This window comes from Hevea brasiliensis, chromosome 16, assembly GCF_030052815.1.
Source record: "Hevea brasiliensis isolate MT/VB/25A 57/8 chromosome 16, ASM3005281v1, whole genome shotgun sequence".
Taxonomy (NCBI): Eukaryota; Viridiplantae; Streptophyta; class Magnoliopsida; order Malpighiales; family Euphorbiaceae; genus Hevea; species Hevea brasiliensis.
In genome coordinates, this window is record NC_079508.1 from 66,163,280 (window position 1) to 66,181,471 (window position 18,192).

At 33.3% G+C, this 18,192-nt stretch overlaps 3 protein-coding genes across 6 annotated transcripts; 1 reads left to right on the forward strand and 2 right to left on the reverse strand.

Annotated features, from left to right (window-relative positions):
• The first annotated feature begins 423 nt into the window (after nucleotides 1–423).
• LOC110634444 (deSI-like protein At4g17486) lies at nucleotides 424–4,001 on the forward strand. 3 transcript variants are annotated; one of them, XM_058138015.1, is made up of 6 exons: nucleotides 424–582; nucleotides 678–731; nucleotides 901–1,159; nucleotides 2,770–3,057; nucleotides 3,373–3,459; nucleotides 3,710–4,001. In XM_058138015.1, exons 3-6 carry the CDS (start codon nucleotides 988–990, stop codon nucleotides 3,853–3,855), a joined length of 693 nt encoding a protein of 230 aa, XP_057993998.1. In that variant the 5' UTR covers nucleotides 424–582; nucleotides 678–731; nucleotides 901–987; the 3' UTR covers nucleotides 3,856–4,001. The 3 variants fall into 3 exon arrangements, with proteins under 3 accessions (XP_057993998.1, XP_057993999.1, XP_057994000.1); XM_058138016.1 differs by having other exon boundaries at nucleotides 929–1,159; XM_058138017.1 differs by having other exon boundaries at nucleotides 425–582; nucleotides 3,379–3,459.
• A 3,448-nt stretch (nucleotides 4,002–7,449) lies between these two features.
• On the reverse strand, nucleotides 7,450–10,873 carry LOC110634437 (phosphatidylglycerophosphate phosphatase PTPMT2). The gene is made up of 6 exons (XM_021783430.2): nucleotides 10,091–10,873; nucleotides 9,028–9,150; nucleotides 8,647–8,740; nucleotides 8,457–8,539; nucleotides 8,290–8,379; nucleotides 7,450–8,022 (listed from the first exon to the last, which is right to left on the reverse strand). Exons 1-6 carry the CDS (start codon nucleotides 10,313–10,315, stop codon nucleotides 7,636–7,638), a joined length of 1,002 nt encoding a protein of 333 aa, XP_021639122.2. The 5' UTR covers nucleotides 10,316–10,873; the 3' UTR covers nucleotides 7,450–7,635.
• Nucleotides 10,874–15,882: 5,009 nt separating this feature from the next.
• LOC110634445 (pentatricopeptide repeat-containing protein At5g47360) lies at nucleotides 15,883–17,946 on the reverse strand. 2 transcript variants are annotated; one of them, XM_058137894.1, is made up of 2 exons: nucleotides 17,820–17,946; nucleotides 15,883–17,633 (listed from the first exon to the last, which is right to left on the reverse strand). In XM_058137894.1, the coding sequence occupies exon 2, from the start codon at nucleotides 17,443–17,445 to the stop codon at nucleotides 16,303–16,305; it is 1,143 nt and encodes a 380-aa protein (XP_057993877.1). In that variant the 5' UTR covers nucleotides 17,446–17,633; nucleotides 17,820–17,946; the 3' UTR covers nucleotides 15,883–16,302. The 2 variants fall into 2 exon arrangements, with proteins under 2 accessions (XP_057993877.1, XP_021639135.2); XM_021783443.2 differs by having other exon boundaries at nucleotides 15,883–15,914; nucleotides 16,001–17,903.
• Between the last annotated feature and the right edge of the window lie 246 nt (nucleotides 17,947–18,192).

Sequence of the window (18,192 nt, forward strand, 5' to 3'; positions counted from 1 at the left end):
TCTTTTTATTTAAATTTGAATTTTTGTCATTAGATCAAGGGTGAAATCGATTTTGTTAAACACTTTAAATCAGGAATTCGATTTTGTTAAATACTTTAAATCACGAATTTTCTTAAAATTCAAATTTTATAAACTATTAAATGTTAATTAATCAGGATAATGGGTAATTTTTTTTATTTTAATTGCAATAAATGAATAATAAATCAATTTTAGTACATTGATTTTAAAGTATAAAATGAGAGAAATTCTTGAATTTAAATCTCTTCAATTACTAAAGAAATATTATGATCTCACGTATTTAAAAATTAGAATATGAGTAATTAATTTGAAAAAAAATATATATATAGGTAATTAATAAATTTTAGCTTAACTAATTAAAATCAATGTCACTTCAAAATAATAACAATAATAAAAAAAATGAATTAATCATGAAAGGTTCACGTTATTTACAGAAGGCCCTAAGTTTCATGTCAGTCCTCTTTCCCCTTTCTCACATCACAGCAAAAAGTGCTTCAATTCCCTCTTTGCTCACCGATCTGAGACCTCTGTTTCAGATTAAATACCAAAAAGAAGAAATCTTTAGTGAGTTTTTTTCCTCTCTCCATCTACATATCTATAAAGTTTCTATTTTCAATTTTTTTTTCCGCTTTATCTCTAATTGTTTGGAACTTCATCAGTTATAGGGTTTCTAGCTTCGATTATTTGGGGATTCTCTTGCTCTCACTTTATTGGTAAGGTCAATTCTGCTGTATTTTCCGTTTGGTTCTCTAGAAAATGCACGATTGTAATGGCAAGAATGAGAATTTTGTTTTATTTAGCCTTTTTCTAGTCTCAAATAGGCGTGCTTTGAAACTGCAAATTACTTAGCTTTTTCTAATTTTTATTTTTTTAATTGGTTAGAGGGTTTTATTGGTTTTTGGTGTGGAAGATGGTGAGCTTCTGATAAAGAATTGGGGCGGGAATTGAAGGACTGTTGATTGCGGAACAATGCGGTTGTTTCCGTTGAGCTCGAGCGCCAGTTCGAGTTCAAGCTCGGACAAGGAGCAGGGTAATGGAGGGAGCAATCGCGCGAGGTTGTATCTAAACGTGTATGATCTTACGCCTGTAAATAACTACCTTTACTGGTTTGGCCTTGGGATCTTCCATTCCGGCATCGAAGGTGATGTGCAGATATTTTGTGTGTGTTTTATGGTGTCGATGTTAGAATTCTTTTTTGCCCATGCTTAATTTTAAATAATTCTGGTTTTATCTAGTTTAGTTTGCGTAGCTGGGGACGTAGCATGGTTAGTGTAAAGACTAGTTTACATGATATGGTGCTTTTTCTCTGGTTGTTGTCGAAAGTTTAAAGAGAATCATCGTTGATAGGTGTATGAAGATCTGGTTGGCAAATCTTATGGAAGACGTATGAAGAGAATAAGAAGCAGAATGTGAAACTGAATAGGTTCTGGCTTTTTTAGAAGTGTCTCCAACTCTAGAAGCTAGTTTAGCATTATAGTTCACAAAAAGCAAATAAAACAACAATGTAGCTTTCCACATCCAGATGCTAGTTTTGTTCCTGAATTGCTGTACAAACTAATAGGCTCCTTAAGATAGTTTTCTTGGAGAAGTCCTATTGTCCTAAACATTGAGACCAGAAATCGCAATAGATTGCTTATGAGAACAAAATTGGTTTGTCCTGAACAGTTCTTTGGACCTAGCAAAAAGAGGAGAAGAAAAGTGAAGGATTTCTTTTGCTTTTGCATTGATACACAGACAAAAATAAGTTTGAGCCTTCTTTATTATATTTTGTAAATGTAGGAGAATATCATCATCATATCCAAATTCAGGCAGCAAGATTATAATCTATGCCATAATGAGCTTGTAGATCATTCTGTATGTTATGAAGTGTGATTTTACTGTTCTTTATTGCAATAAAGGGTCAACTCATATGTGAAGAACCCTTTGCAAATAGAAATTATAATCAATGATATTTATAGTTGGTCATATGTGAGTTGTTAAACGCTGCTGTTATTTAGGTAAGAATTTATTGAAGTCCATTTTCAATAGGGTCCACACCCCAAATGCCAAAAAACCTTAAATCTGAAGGTCTATTCTATATGTTATTAAAAATCAACAAACTGATGCCAATTCCAAGGTGACTGAATTTAAATACCATGCACAGGTTGGAAAACTTATGATGTCTTGTGTACCATTGATATTGAATGTGCTCTTAGTTGATAACTAACTTGGTTGATAGGACTTCAAATTGACGTTAAGTTTAGGCAATAGGAAAAGCCAAGGATTTGTTATGGTAAACTTGCTTTTCTTGCCTTTTGTAATTTTAAAACATAATTTAAAAAAAAAGCAATAGAAGGAAAGAAAGAAAAAGAGAAAAAAAGTTTAGTAAACTAAGCCCATAATAACTAACAGTTTGTTTGGCTAGCTGCTTTTTGCTTTTTCAACAAATGTTGATAGCTTTTAGAAAACAAATGCATTACTAAGAAAGTGAATTTGATGAATATTTGAATTGCACTTTGCATGAGACAAGAAAAAGGCAATTACAACAAGCCAAATATTACTTTCTGCTTCTAAAACAGTGAGAAGCAATAAAGCAAGCAAGCTAACCAAGTGGAGATTAATCTTTGCCAATCATCATAAATGATTCACTTGCACTTCACTCTCTGTCATTTATCAGCATGTGTATACTTCCATTGAGCTTCATTTGCTCCAGCCTTTTTATTTGCAACTTTTATGTTGCACTAACATCATATGTGCCTGATCTATAATCAGTGCATGGAATGGAGTTTGGTTTTGGAGCCCATGAGTACCCTACCAGTGGGGTATTTGAGGTGGAACCAAGAAGTTGTCCAGGCTTCATCTTCCGACGATCAGTGTTACTGGGCAGCACCAACTTGTCCCCTTCGGAAGTTCGGTCATTCATGGAACATCTTTCTGCAAAATATCATGGGGACACTTATCATTTGATTGCTAAGAACTGCAACCACTTTACTGATGAAGTCTGTTTGCAATTAACAGGAAAGCCTATTCCTGGATGGATAAATCGTCTGGCACGAGTAGGTGAGTTGCATGTTTATATTGCATAAGAAATTACTGTACTGTTCTCTAATAAGCATCTAAATTTTAGTACATTGGCTACTCCATTTTCCAAATTTTAAATGTTTATCATTGTAGGAGTAGATTTTAAATCTAGATCCAGGTTTGCCTGGCTCTCTGACTATGAATTAATCTTCTTTTTTTTTTTTTTTAATCTACTTTCTATCTTAGATCTTAAGAAGGCTAATAACTGTAAATAGTGCAGAATTTTATGGAATGAGTTATTTGGTGAAGTTGAATGGTGTGGTAGCAAGCTGATCAAGGAGATCTTTTTTGAAGTTTCAGGTTCTTTCTGTAATTGTCTACTGCCGGAAAGCATTCAGATAACAGCAGTTAGACATCTTCCTGATCATCCAGCTTACTCTGGTAAATATTTGCCGTTATTCTTGTTTCTGAGACTTACTGGTTCAGATTTTGGTCAAATTTTCTGCCTCCTTGCTGTAACAGAATTTCTGTTAGATCGACTGTTCAAGAAGATGACACATCTGCATGAATAAATTGTTTTCTTCTGTGAGAAGATTGATTATGCATTCTTTGATCTCTTCATTGATGTTTTGCATAATGGATCAAATATAAATATACTTGCTTATTACCTGAATATTTTTTGCAAATGCAGATGATGATGGGTTAGAATCTGTTGTATCATCTGTGTCAGCAGAGAGTGAAGGAGAGGATTCAGATCATCATCTGCTGACTATACCCAATGGTGATGTTGCATTTGTAAAGGAAAAACCAGTAAGGCTAGCAAGGGAACTCATGTAGAATTTTCCTGCAATTCCTATTCTTTCTATCTGGGGTCTTTCTGTTTGTATTTTAGCGTATGAGCTTCTGTGTATCAGTGATAGTGAGCATGCCTTTGGCCTAACTAATTAAATCCTTTAGTGTTTATTTCACAGTACAGTGATCTTGCCCAAGACTTCTGTGATGCCTGCATCTTTTTTCTTTTTTTTTTTCTTCTTCTTCTTCTAAATGTATGATTTTACTTACGCATGGTCCTGTATCTAATATTTATACAAGTCATAGTACATAAATTGTTTTGCCTTGTTGATAGATGCTATCAAATTCAAAAAATCTCGTGTTTGTAATTTACAGATTGTGAATGTTGGAGATTCCAAAAGAGAGAATTTTTGTTTTATTCTTTGATTTTGGGTCTTCATAGCTTTCTGAATTCAGAACGCAGTTGAACCTAAGGCCATGGGATCCAGAGTCAAACTGATTGCAATTGGATTTACTATTCCATTTATTCAGATTGGAATTTTATTATAAACTTTGAAAATAAAGTTTAATTTTAGTTTTGTTATTTGGAATATATTATTTATTATATTTTCCGAGTAGGTCTTTGTATTATTTAGTTCGAGACAGAAAGGGTAACGCGAGGTCTTAAAATTTAATTTTATTTGATAACCGAATCATTAGGATTCTAGTCCTATGGCAATTAAGTCTCTGATGTGCAGAGTCCAGCGATAAAGGCCCCAGAAATTGATGTGCAGAAAAGAACTGCCTTGAGAGTAGAAAAATGAAATTTTAACAAGGCCCATTGAATTGATTTTACTTTCCTAGGCAGCACTCGGAGGCAATCTCTTGTTTTCATCCACAAAATAATGAGTTGGGTCTCAGTCTAACCCCTTTTTATAACCTCTCCTAGCCAAATTTCCAACCCAATGACCACATGCGATTCTTGATGACTCAAAAAGTAGGTTAAAAACTTGCTAGAAACTCATTATTTCATTGGCCTCATGCCAACCCAGGAACAAAAAAGGGTCCTAATCCAATAATTCAGTCCATGGTTAAAACTCGCAAGAAACTAATTGCTTCATTGATCTCATGCCAAGTGAATATGCCCCAGCTTAAAAAAAAGAATCTAACACAATAATTCAGTCATATTAGACCTGGCCTGGTCGTCTTACAGGCTCTTCATTCTAAAACTTCCAGTCATTTTTGGTTTGGCCACAAGCTCTATCTTTTCTAATTTTGCTTTCTAATAATCCTAGAACTTGATTTTCTTTGTTTGCCTGGGAGGTTACCTAGAAAAGTGGTTCCTGGTAGTAATGCAAGTCGGAGGGGAAATTTAAAAAAGAAATATATATATTACTTACCATGTAAGCATTTGGCTTCCAATTAATCTTTGCACATTATTCACATTTTCATGTTCTCCATTCTATTTGTATTTGTATTTGTTTTGGATCTTTGGTTGAATGATAAGTTCATATTTTTCTTGCCGTATTTGGAGAGGATGAAACTCTTAAACAAAGAGTCACTTGAGTGAGGTTTTATTTGATTTTGTGAACCTTTGGATAACACTATTTCTATATAAAGGAATTAGAAGTTAGGAAATTTTTTCTTGAAACCAATTCACTACGGATAAAAAATATAAACATATGAAATTTATGAATTTAATAGGTGAATTTTACTTTAGTTCCTGATAGATGGAAGTTAAATCAAAAAATGCCTCACCATTCATTTTATGTCTTGAGTACATACTATGGAGAATTGGTTGTGAAATCCATCTCCTACGATGCAAGAAAACTTCAAATTCCACTTTCATAATAGTCCTTATCTTGCTGATAATAAATTTGGTCTTGCCGCCTTGGTTTAACTTGAAGCTTTCCTGCATGTGATGAAGATTGTGAAGCAAAAGGATGCCAGTGTAGACTCCAAATAGGTCCTAACACAAAAGAAGGCGGAGGTAATTTTCATTTATAATCCTGTTTTCTTCTAATGCTTCATTCAGATTCTCATTGGTCATTACTTATTCAGAGCATAGTTACTTGCCGTGTACTGGTTTTCCAATCAAGTACTGGAATTTAGCTGCCAAGTTCTTGAAGGTTCTGTTATGTATCTTGGCAGTTATACTGCTAGTAAGCATAAACATATATCATTTAAAGAAACCCACTTGTAATTGTAGTCTGCCAAAAAAAAAATGCATAATACAAGTAGGAGGAGCATTGTTGTTGATATCTTTTAAAGCGGGTTAGTTCCAACGTGTATTTAGCAGCAAAATGGAAGGAGAAAAACCTGGCATAAAAATTTTCAACTAAGAATTATGGTATGGGGATTCTTAAGCACATTTGGCTTTTGCCTTGTGAACTTGTATCTTTCTTTTCATGGAAGATTTATGCCCCGGAAAAGATATGATCACAACAGTTGTGTTATTAACAAGAAAAGAATAAAGGAAAGGCATACCCCAAGAAGTGATTAAAAAGGAGTCATCGAATTTAGTGAAGGTAGAAATGCTTCGCTTTTATAGTAGAACCCACTGTTGGGGTTTTCGGAAGAATCATACCCAATTTATTGGTTATTTTATTCAGCTGGTGATTATATCTCTTCTACAATGACATTATGTAAAGAAACAAAATTTTAGCATGAATGGAATGCTATATTTATAAAACAAACAAGAAACAATAACGCTTTGAGCAGAGATCGCAACCAGTAATGTACCCCACCAAATTACTCTTTTTGAACCCTAATTCAATCTCTCTCTGATTCAATCAGATTATTTTTCTACATGACTTCACCTCTCTTTCTGCTAATATTCTCACTACCATGAATTGTTTTGTCATCTTATTAAATATTTCCATATCACACTTATGCCCAAACTTTCCATTGAGGCATCATAATTTTCTCTACTTGTCATACATTCTTGATATTTTCCAGATGGTTCTAGCCATCACAGGCTTCTTGTCACATTTCAGCTACTTGTTTGGGTGGCTTTTGTTGAGGTGAAAATTCTACCCTGACTTGTTTGCAAATGTGTCAGGGGGCCATCCCAGAATACCCAAAGTGATATAAGAAAGCATGTTGTGCCTTGCTTAGTGAATCAACAACAAAGAAGGGATAGCAAAGCTGGGGTGCAAAGACTTCCTCGCAGAATCGCACCAAAGAGCAAAGAGAACAATATGCGGCTGGTTTCAGCCACATAACATCATTTGAAGAGATACTGGTTAGGTTGGCAATGGTAGAGGAAAACGATTCAGATAAGTAGTGAATTGGAATATCGTAATTTACGATGGAATCATCTACATGTTCAACTAATACCAAATTCTTCAGAGCTTTGTACTTACCATTGATCATCTAAACACTTTGGCTGCCACATGCCCATTATTGGAATTTACTTCAACACTACTGTAAAAATTATAATGATTATTATTGATAATTATAATCAATTATTATTATAAAAGATCACTTATACAAGTGTTTCCATAAGCGGCGTTTATGAGAACGCTTGAAAGGCGATTAATGATCATCGACACAACCCGATGTTTTTCAATCTCACTGCCTGCCTATGTGCAACTGGTTTGCGTCCAATGATGTCAGTGTAACAGTACATGAACAAATTTCTCATGAAATGCACCAATATTAGATGAAACATGATCGTTTTTCATACATTTGTGATTCAAGATGAGTATTCATTTCAATAGGGGGTCATGGAAACCACGTTTCAGCACTGTCTAAGCAAACACATTATTCATCAATTATACATTCGAAAATTTTGGAAAAGAAAGAAAACTCGTCAGACCATTTGTATGCAATTTCAGCCGCCTCTCAATAGACATGGATGTCTACACTAATACCTCCCAAATGATTGGCCCCAATTGAGCAGCAGCTATTCTTCGTACTTAGTTGCTTTCCCAAAATCTTTTGGTGTGTCTGACAGCGGAACCAGAGACAGGATATTCTTGCCAGTGCTCTCTTGCCAGCAACCCGAACTCGATAGACCACACTTAGATCCCATATCTCTCTTCTCACAGCATCTGATTCATGAGTGGGATCAAACCCATCAAGGTCTGACTCTGTAACGACAACTACAGAACCATCATCAAAAGCCACAAAATCCTGTGATGGTGCTGGCCTTGGAGTTTTCAAGATGAGATCAGTTGTGCTATTGTGAGGACAATTTCTAACTTTAAGATTATAGTATTCCTGAACAGCCTGCGATGACAACTGATAGTTAGCAACCTCTTATTAAGTAATATGGTATAACAATTACAGTAACAATAAACATGCCAAGATTATCGAGTAGCATACCCCCCATCTTTTGGTACCACCTATATGATATGTTCAATAACATGATGTGCCAGGCAAACTAAACTAACCTTATTATTTATTAAGGGAACTCAACAGATTCCTAAACTTCCTAATACTAAATTGCTGTGAATCTCTCATCAGCTTGGATCAGAAATCTTGCCAGGAAAGTACCTGCCACTGAGCAGATGCTAGAAGCACCCTTGGCCTGATTGACCTGACATAATCAAATGCACCATCAGGTGTCATCTGCTTGTGTTGCACCTGAAAACAAAAAGTATCATAGGACATCAAGAATAGACCAGAGATTACAACAATGTTAAGTCCATTTGAGTACTGACCAGGTAACATATAACAATGGTTGTACTGCGCCCCCTACCAGCCTTACAATGAACATACGTAGTCCATCCTTGCAATACATTCTCTACAATCAAGATATGAAATACCAGAATCACATGCGAGCACATTTTCCACTTCATATAAAAGTTTCCATCCTATCTAAAAATGACATAAGATATATAGGAAGCTTACCATGAATAAAATCCACAGCTAGACAAATATCACTTAAGGATGGTGCAAAGTAGTAGTCTCTTGTAGGAATGACCAGATGGTCAATGCCATGAGTCTAGCAATAATATTTCAATAATTTAATAAAAATATATAAAATTTTAAGAACAGTGAAAAAAAATGAAGCAAAAAAGCATATGGATTCTGATAATTGATGTGCTAAAACTCTTATAAAAAATTACAGAAAAGTACCAAAAAATTAAAATATGTTTACAAAGAATAAATTCATGAAAAATGTAAGACATGGAATGAGAAAGCAAGAAGTAGCAAGTGGAGAATTATAAGCATGGATGGCTTTTCGTACACACACACACAGAGAGAGAGGGAACAAGCAGAATCACACACATGATATAGAGATGTAGGAACCAAGGTCTCATATGGCTCATTCAATGTTATCACTCCATGAACACCAAGCTCCTTTAGGCATGGAACATCTGTAGGGAATGGAACAGCGCCTAACAATATAAACTGCCAAAAAACACTTGTTAGAATTAGGTCAAAGTTTGACTGTCACAATAAGAGTAACCAGGTAAAATTCATTAATTAGAGATTCAATATCCTGTAAAAGTTTAAAATGACCACCAGAATCTTGAGCTTTGAAAAAATAAACGGTAATATAATGCTGTGTTTTAATCAAAGATGCACACAAACACATCATACAAAAAAGAAGAGAGGTGAGAAGAGATTCACAGTAAAATATAGAAACGAGAATACAGATATTCTGTGCAAAAATACAAAGATTTTCCTTGAAAGAATTACAAATGCTTCCCATCAAATTTTAAAAACAAATATATCCATGTTTTCAGTTCTAAACCTTCATCCTAGGATGCAAGCTTCCAGCAGTAATCGTAGAGTTTTAGGTCTAGATAAACTATAATTAATACAAATCAAACTCCATAAGCATTTACAAGTGGCATAAAATTTCTTGGGTTTTGACATCATGAAGTGAACCAAAAATTAAGCAAGGTCCAACCAGTCTTGTACAAAGGGATTGGTAAACGTGATACAACTTTGCACACAATAGAAACCTCCCACTAGAACAAGAAATGCGGAAAAAAAAATAACATTTACTGAATTTGCATAGTTCCCGTGATATGATAAACGTATTATTAGTTTCAGCAGAGCCTTTTGCTTGACATTCGTCTGAGTCAGGAAGTTTGCATTACGCATTGATTGATCCTCCATTGCCCACTTTTCTTCTCTCGAAATAACAAGACTCAAGATACCCTAAAACATGATTAAAAAAATCCTAACTAACAAGGCATAGTACAGCGCTCAACGCACATAACCAGAAAATCAAAAAATTGAATGTCAAAGTGAAAATCCAATTAACAAAATCAACACATTGGAATTTTCCTAAAATAACACAAAATCACATAACAAATGCCACCAAATGGCAAATTTATACCTCATCGACCCTATCCCACCAGCGGAATTCAGCCTGAATTCTGTTCCTAACAACATTGTAAAGTAAAGTGGGGTAAAACAAAGCCCGAGCCCCTGCTCCAATGAAAACCCTCTTCGCGTCCCATGAAACAACGCCTTCGCTATTGCTTTTATTAGCAATTTCCACGGACGATATCTCCTCCGCCTCTCTCTCCACCTCAACACCTTTCAATTCTTCAATAATCATAATATCCTCAATATTCAAACAACAAAACCAAATCACAACGCCACCCAAATTGCACACCAAAAAGCCTAACAAAAGTATCAAATATATACAGATATGCGTATTTATTTACACAAATTGCCTATCAACAGATGAACAACGAAATCTTTCACATCACTAATAAAGGAAAGCCCTAATAAATTGGCAGATATGATTGACAAAAACTGGAACTTTTGCAGGGAAGACGAATACAAAGAGCGAGAAGAAAAGAAGATATTGATTTGGGAAAATTTGGATAGTGATTTCCAGGAGAAATCACAATGAACATGGTATGATTGTAAAAAAGAGGGTAGAATAGGAGCAGAAATCTGTAATTTGTTGATTCTGATAGGGAGAATTTTAGAAAACCCTAACCCATAGGTTTTGTGGTTTGGGATTGCCTGGGTTCTACACTTTAAGCTTTTGAAAGGGGAGAGAAAGAAAGGAAAATTGAAAGATTGGAGATGGGAAGGCCGGAGGATCGAGAGAGACAGATCGAGACAGGGAGAGAGAGGAGATGTCAAAATGAGATAAAGTGACGTGGAGGAGTTGAAGCACAGATGTGAAAAATGGCTGCAGATGACACGTGGCGCAAGTTATTGTGGAATTTTAGGTGAACGTTTGGAGGCGTTTATTGGACCTGGCGTGGACATTGCCGACATTTAATATCACCAGTGGATTAGTTTTTTTTTTTTTTTGGAATTACCAATTACTTAATTTTATTAGCCTATTAATTTCTATCTACTTTTAAAATTCTTTTGAAATTATTAGATTAAATTTTCATATTAAGATTTATATAAAATTAATCATAATATATAAAATAAATATATAAATTTAAGTATAAATTGTGATTTACCAACTGATTGTTTATTTTAAAATTAATAATTTTGTCTTATAATTAAAAATGACTATTAAAAAAAAGTATCAAATGTGGGCATTAGTCCATTGGACACATTAAAAACAAATAAACAAATAAATAGGCAAAAACGAGACAGTTCGGTGAAAGGCAAAGATAAATGCAAGCTATTGGCTTAGGATCGCCACAGACTCAAAAATCGTGGGTTACAATTTTTGGATTATTATTTAAGTTGTATAATATTATGAATTTAAATTAAATTACTATGAAACTATTTAGAAGATGGTTTTTAAATTATCGATTTCGATTCAAATTTTGATTTAAAATGATTTAAAGGACAATTTAAAAAATGACGATTCAAAATGATTTAGAAAACATTTTAAGTAAAAAAATTAGAAAAAAAAATTGTATTGATTTAGAATTTAAATTATATTTATAAAAATATTTTAATTTTTTTAGAAATTTTTTAATTAAAATAAAATAAGAAAAAGGAGAATGAAAGTAATTTATTTTCAAAAAAAAATTTCATAAAAAATTTAATAAGTAAACACTTGAACTTATTAAAAAAACTAGAGGTAAAATTAATTTTTTTTAAAGAAATTTAAAAAATATGTATTAACTTAATTTTATTTATGTATCCCTTTAAAATTTAGAAGAATCAAAATTTCTAGCAATATTGTTTGTCTTTTTTTAAAAATTATATGATAATTGATAATTAAAAAGTATAAAAGAGAAAAAAAATTAAAATAAAAAATATTGAAAATTTTATTAGAGATATAAAATAATAACAGAGTAATTGAGATAGTATTAAAAATTTTTAGTGAACATATAAAATAATAAAGTAAGAAAATTAAGATAGTATTATTAATTAAAATGAGTGTAAAAAATAATTATTTAAAGAAATTGACAGAAATTAAAAGAGTATCAAAAATTAAAAAGAGTATAGAGAATAATTATGTAAAAAATTAATTATATATAAAAATAAATTAAAAGTAGAGTAAAATATTTATTAAATTTTTTTATATTTAAATCACGAATTTAATTCGATTCGAAATCGTTTGTTTAATCTCATTTGAAATTATTGATTTATAATTTCTAAAAAATATAAACTTAAATCAAACTGTAGAATGATAATTTTGATCAATTTAAAATTAATTCTAATTTTAATTAATTTAATCTAATTTTGACGGAATCATTTCCGATTTAATTCTGATTCGAAATAAGGCCGTGACTATTTTTATATTAACACCTGTCAATGTAGAAAGAACCCAAAATTAAATTGATAAGGTCTAGCACACAATTCTAGATTCCCCCAAACAGCCTCTTTCAAACCATAAGGTAAGCTCTGTTGAAGTTGACGCAAACACAATTTAAAAAAATATATATTTAATTATTTTAAATTCTTACAATTAGAATATATTATATTTTTAATTTTAAATTAATTTTTAATACCATCAAACTTATTTAACAAATTATTTTTTTCAATTTTAACTATAAAAATATCAAATGAATTCTTAAATACTATTAAAAAAATTTTAGAAAATACTAAAAAATATTAAATACAGGGATAAAATCTATTATGTTTTCGAAAGGAGAATTCAAGTTTAACCCTTAGAGAAAACATCGATGAAATGACATGGTTGTAAACTGTGAAATGAATATAGACGATACTTCGTTATTTTTAATAATAAATATATTATCCAATCATGAAATTCATAATTCAAAAACGAAGCACACGTATGAAATTCTCTATCAATCCTTGTAGTATATTACATGAATAAATGTATCTATCATCCTCGTCATCCAAGCATTATGGAGCAACAAATGGGAAGTGGGTGCTTAAGCGTGTTCTCAGAAATCAGAATGAGTCCAAGCTCCAATGTGTTGCTTAACAAAGCAAAATGAACCCAAGAAAAACTCTTTCAGATATAAAGGATAAAGAATCTACCCAATATTCAATAATGCAACCGCCCATTCACTCAGAACCAGGAATTTACGAAAGAAAATGGAAGGGTTGGCAAAAAATTCCAAATTCTCTACTGCTTACACAATAGTATATACCAGCCATAAACATTAAAGGAAAAAAAAATAAAATAAAAGTTAAGCCGCCTCATACTAATTGAAGGCAGAAATCTTAGATTGCTTTAAAAAACAATCCAACGAACATCCTAATAAAACATCACCAGTTATGCATTCCCAGCTGGGAAAATTGCTTTGACAAAATGTGTCTCATCAACATTTTCATGTAGTTTTCATTCCCATCAATAGTAAAAAGATAATGACATGACTTAAAAATAAATGATCCTCATTATACATTACAAAGAAAATAAGGTGAAAAAACAAATGAAAAAAAGTAGACAGACATTGGAGGACCTTAATATAAGTGCGCATCACATCCTGGAATATGAGTAGAAAATCCATTCAAGTAGCAACAAAAAGTAGGATAGCAATTGAGAGCAGACAGCAGAGAGAGGATATCGTTAACCTCCTTGATTGAACAACTTTACAAACTACAATAGAAGATTAAAAACTGCAACAACAATATCATTGTGTTCGCCAGGCACTTTCATGTAATGATTTCATTGCAAATATAAATGTCTAATATGAAAACTGTTTGACAATGGCAACTTGGCATTCAATTGAAGCATCCTCAGAATCTCATCCAGCAAACCAAGGAAATACAAACAATTCAACTTCTCTACAAGACTACAACAATGACAAGGACTACAAATTTATATCAGACAGAAACTTGAGTAAAATGGGCAATGTGTCAAATATAAACCACAGCTTTGACACTAAGCATCTCCAGGATCTACTTTTATTGAAGATAGGAAAAAATGAGAAGCAGCAATCATATGTCCTAAAATGAGCAACTCCTGAAAATTCCACGGATGAAAAACCAAAAGAACCAGATCTCACAAACATTGAGAATCCCATGTCTTCTACTCTTAAGGAATTTTAAAAAGATACATAAACAAAAAACGAAAACCAAGGACCATAAACATTTTCCATGTTCCAAAACAATACATCAATCCAAGAAAGAACCAGATCTCACGAACATTGAGAATCCCATGTCTAAGGAATTTTAAAAAGATCCATAAACAAAAAGCCAACACCAGGGACCACAAACATTTTCCATATTCCAAAATGATACATCAATCCAAGAGTAATGGCTACATTGCTACATAGGAGTACTTCCGAATGAATACTCATGACATGGCTGTTCATGTAGAGTTCGGTCATCATGGATAACTTGTTTACCTCCCTTTTTCTGGGGACTTTCCAGGCACCAGAACATTTCATTTGTATTAAGCACACAAGGCACTCCAATTTGGCTAGATGACTTCACCAAGAACTTTTTAGAGCCTTATCTAAATTTTTGCTCAATCTCATTCATCACAATATAAAAGTCAAAGCATCACAACTAGTTAGAATCTAAACTCCCTCTCCTGTACAAGGGAATCATAGAGAACACTAGTGCAAATCCTATATAACCATAATACATTTTTGTGAAGAAAAAAAAAATACTGTTGATAATTTGATCAAACAGACTGCAGTATGAAAGGATGAGCATTGGCTGTCTAAACCCTAAACGCCAAAGAACTCCAAGATCAATGTTTACTTTCCTTCTTATAAAGTCAATTTCTGTAGTTATGTAATACACATCTCACTTGCCAATGCACCAAAAGCAAATTATAGTCAAAGAACCAAATAAATACCAAAGAAAAAAATATAAACCAAAATCACACTAATGAACTACATCCAAGAAGCTTTTCACTAAGCAAAGAGCTTCAACGTGCCATCTGTTGAAGTGAAGCAAAGGTTAAAATTGTTAAAAAATATATATAATAAAAAAATTGAAGTTCAAATCTATCTTTCCTTAATTTGGAAAAGAAAATGGAAGATTTAACAATGCAAATTACAAACTCTCTCATGAAGTCACTATCAAGATGCACCAGACTCCAAATAATAAAAAAAATGTCCACATATCAATATCAATTTAAAAGGTAAACCCCACAAAATTTAGAAGATCTTGCTTGGCATTGAATACAGCATTCATTAATTGATTTGTATTGCTAAAGGAAATAAAAATCAACAAATTATCAAAGCAGAAAACCAAGTCGAAATTGATACTTGCCAATTTAAGTTTGAGATTCCTCCTGCTGCACAAAGGATAGACACCTTATTAGCCTGGGAAAAAACAAAAGGTAAACATATTTAAAGGATCTCCCTTCCCATCATCATAGCAGAAACTCTTTTCGTTTACATTGCATATTTCCACTATATTTCTTTAAACAACTTTTGAGCTTTCTAGCTGGAACTTTCACTCACCAACATTCACTCATATCTTTTCACCATTATGATAAACTCCAAAGCTGATGATAATTTGCATATGATTCAATGGTTATTCATAGAAATCTCAATGTTTCAATTAATATACTTTGAAAGTCAACACTGATGAGCTCCCACAGCCCAATAACAGATTCACATTTTCTTCGAACCAGACACTAGAAGAAAAATAGCTGCAAGCTACTACCAGAACCTTTTCACCAGATCCTTTTCACCAGATCTCTAGCAAAAATTATTTGGTATTCAATCAAATTCTAAGCAACCAAAGGAAAAATAGCCTTACACCTCTGCGAAGTGGCTAACGTTATCTGGAAAACAAAATTAGCTCCCACTTAGGCAAAAGACAAAATGAACAGCCATTTACCATTTATTATATGGCTACACCACAAAAAAATTTCAGTTTCAGTAACAAGCCATTTACATTTATGCAAATAATTATTTAGCATCTAATAACAAATACACACCTGCTGGGAGAGAACCATGTGAACAACAGCTGGCCCATGACACAGCTTTTCTTCTGGAATCAAGATTACTCTCAAATTCATCTTAAGTAAACAATGAGTGATGACTGCCGAAGTTCACTTCCGAAGGCCCACAATTTAAAATGAATCAAAATAAGGTGCAACATCTATATTTTCAAAAATTAATTCTCTTGCATCTCATAATCTTCTTCACATGACAGAATCAATGATTGTATATAGAAAATTTTACTCTAAAATATCCAACAAGGGTCTTCAATGAAAACAAATTCATCTTTTGTTGTGCATTACATTCCAGTGTTAGCCAATTCTGCAGCAAGCTCATTATCCCCAGATTTCTTCAGGTGTTCAACTACTTTATCAACATATGGATGCTTTAGAGGTGTTCCTTTTTCAAGCATTGACCTTGCAAGCTTTGTAGCTTCTGCTGAGTAGCCTTGTTGATAAAGACCAACTAAAAGAATAGAATAGATATCAGAATCAATGGTAGGGAAGCATCCTATCTTCTCAGTTTCTTCATATAAGCAATACCCATCAAGCACCCGGTTTTCCAAACAAAGCTCCTTAATCATGAGACTCCATGCCAAACCATTAGGTTTCACTCCACTGACTAGAATCCTCCTAAAGAGCTTCTCTGCCTCCTCAATTTTCTTAATCCTTATCAAACACACAACGAGAGAACTATAGCAATCACCGTATGAAACGCTACCTCCTACCACAACTCTATCAATCAACTTATAGGCCTCCTCTAGATGGCCTTCCATACAAAGACCTTTGAGCAGAGTACTAACTGTGACACGATTTGGAGCACAACCAAAAGCCTCCATTCTATCCAAAACTGAAAATGCATCCATTGTCCTACCCTTCTCGCATAAACTCTGTATCAAAGACGTGTAAGTAAGAATATTTGGATTACAATCCCCACCCTCCTTCTCCATCTCCCCTAACAACTCCATTGCCCTCTCCACACTCCCAAACCTACAAACTCCATCAATAAGCGTTGAATATGCCACTACGTTAGGCACACAACCATGTCCTCTCATAACTTTAAACAAACTAGAAGCCTCCTCCAGTCTGCCTACATCACAAAACCCTTTAAGCATTGACATATATGTGACCATATCAGGATAAAGATCTATCAAACCCATCTCTCCCATCAATTTTTGAGCCATATTCATATCACCCTTGTCACAAAACAACTTAATGACAATGTTATAGGCATTAGTATCCGCACGTAGGTCAAATTCAGGCATTTTCCTCAGTACCAAAAGGGTCTCGTCAGCAAGCCTACACTCTTTACACAAACTCAAAACGACCTTAAATGTCTTAACATTAACCACACACTTCTCTACCTTAAAAGCCTCGAATAAATCCAGAATAACTCGCGGGTTTTGCTCAATCTTAAACAATTGACAAGCTTTACCATACATAAAAGAACTATGCCTATAATTTGAATGGCAACCAGCCCAGATAAAAAAGCGAAGACCAATTTGAGAATTGTTAAAGGAGCATTTGTTTAAGACCTCATTGACGCACGCTGTGTCCAATTTAGCTTGGATTGAATTCAGAGCTCTCTCAGCATTTTCAGGATTCTTTTGCAAAAGAGTGTAAAGTTTATCTGCCAAGGAAGTGGCGAAGTGTGAAGCAGAGATTTTGGGGATTTTGGGTGTTATAGATTGCGAGAAAAATCGAGTGAATGAAGAGCTGGACATGGGTTTATGTGATTTGGTGGTTAGGGATTAAAAAAAGAAGAAGAAAGAAACAAAAAGTGCGACCCTAAACTTACAAGCAAAAATGGCAGTACCTGGAAACGCCAGATTTGGAGAAAGAAAGCAGAGTCCGATTGCGAATCAACCAGCCCGACCGCTGCCCGAGTCAGCACCGTGACATATTGGCACTGTTAGAATACTGATTTCACGGCATTGGAGGCTCGCGCAGCCCGGCCCAACAGTCCACATCGGCTATAAAAAAAAATTTAACAAGCTTGGCCCAATTCAACTAATTTCGCTACAAATTTTGTATATTTTTATATTTTATTTCAATCAAATGAATATTAATTATGTAAATTATTTGAAAATTATTATCTTTTAAATTTATTATTTTATTTGTTTTCTAATTAAATACATGAAGTCTTTATAAAATGAAATATATAAAATTACAATAAAAAATAATTAATG

Excerpts from the sequence above, each read along its gene's own strand:
- LOC110634444 (XM_058138015.1), top strand. The coding sequence starts at position 988 with ATGCGGTTGTTTCCGTTGAGCTCGAGCGCCAGTTCGAGTTCAAGCTCG. Across the intron at positions 1,160-2,769 it reads CTTCCATTCCGGCATCGAAG|TGCATGGAATGGAGTTTGGT; the intron begins GTGATGTGCAGA and ends ATCTATAATCAG. Across the intron at positions 3,460-3,709 it reads TGATCATCCAGCTTACTCTG|ATGATGATGGGTTAGAATCT; the intron begins GTAAATATTTGC and ends TTGCAAATGCAG.
- LOC110634445 (XM_021783443.2), bottom strand. The coding sequence starts at position 17,727 with ATGTCCAGCTCTTCATTCACTCGATTTTTCTCGCAATCTATAACACCC.
- LOC110634437 (XM_021783430.2), bottom strand. The coding sequence starts at position 10,315 with ATGATTATTGAAGAATTGAAAGGTGTTGAGGTGGAGAGAGAGGCGGAG. Across the intron at positions 9,151-10,090 it reads GGTGGGATAGGGTCGATGAG|TTTATATTGTTAGGCGCTGT; the intron begins GTATAAATTTGC and ends GTTTTTTGGCAG. Across the intron at positions 8,741-9,027 it reads TTCCTACATCTCTATATCAT|ACTCATGGCATTGACCATCT; the intron begins GTGTGTGATTCT and ends TATTATTGCTAG.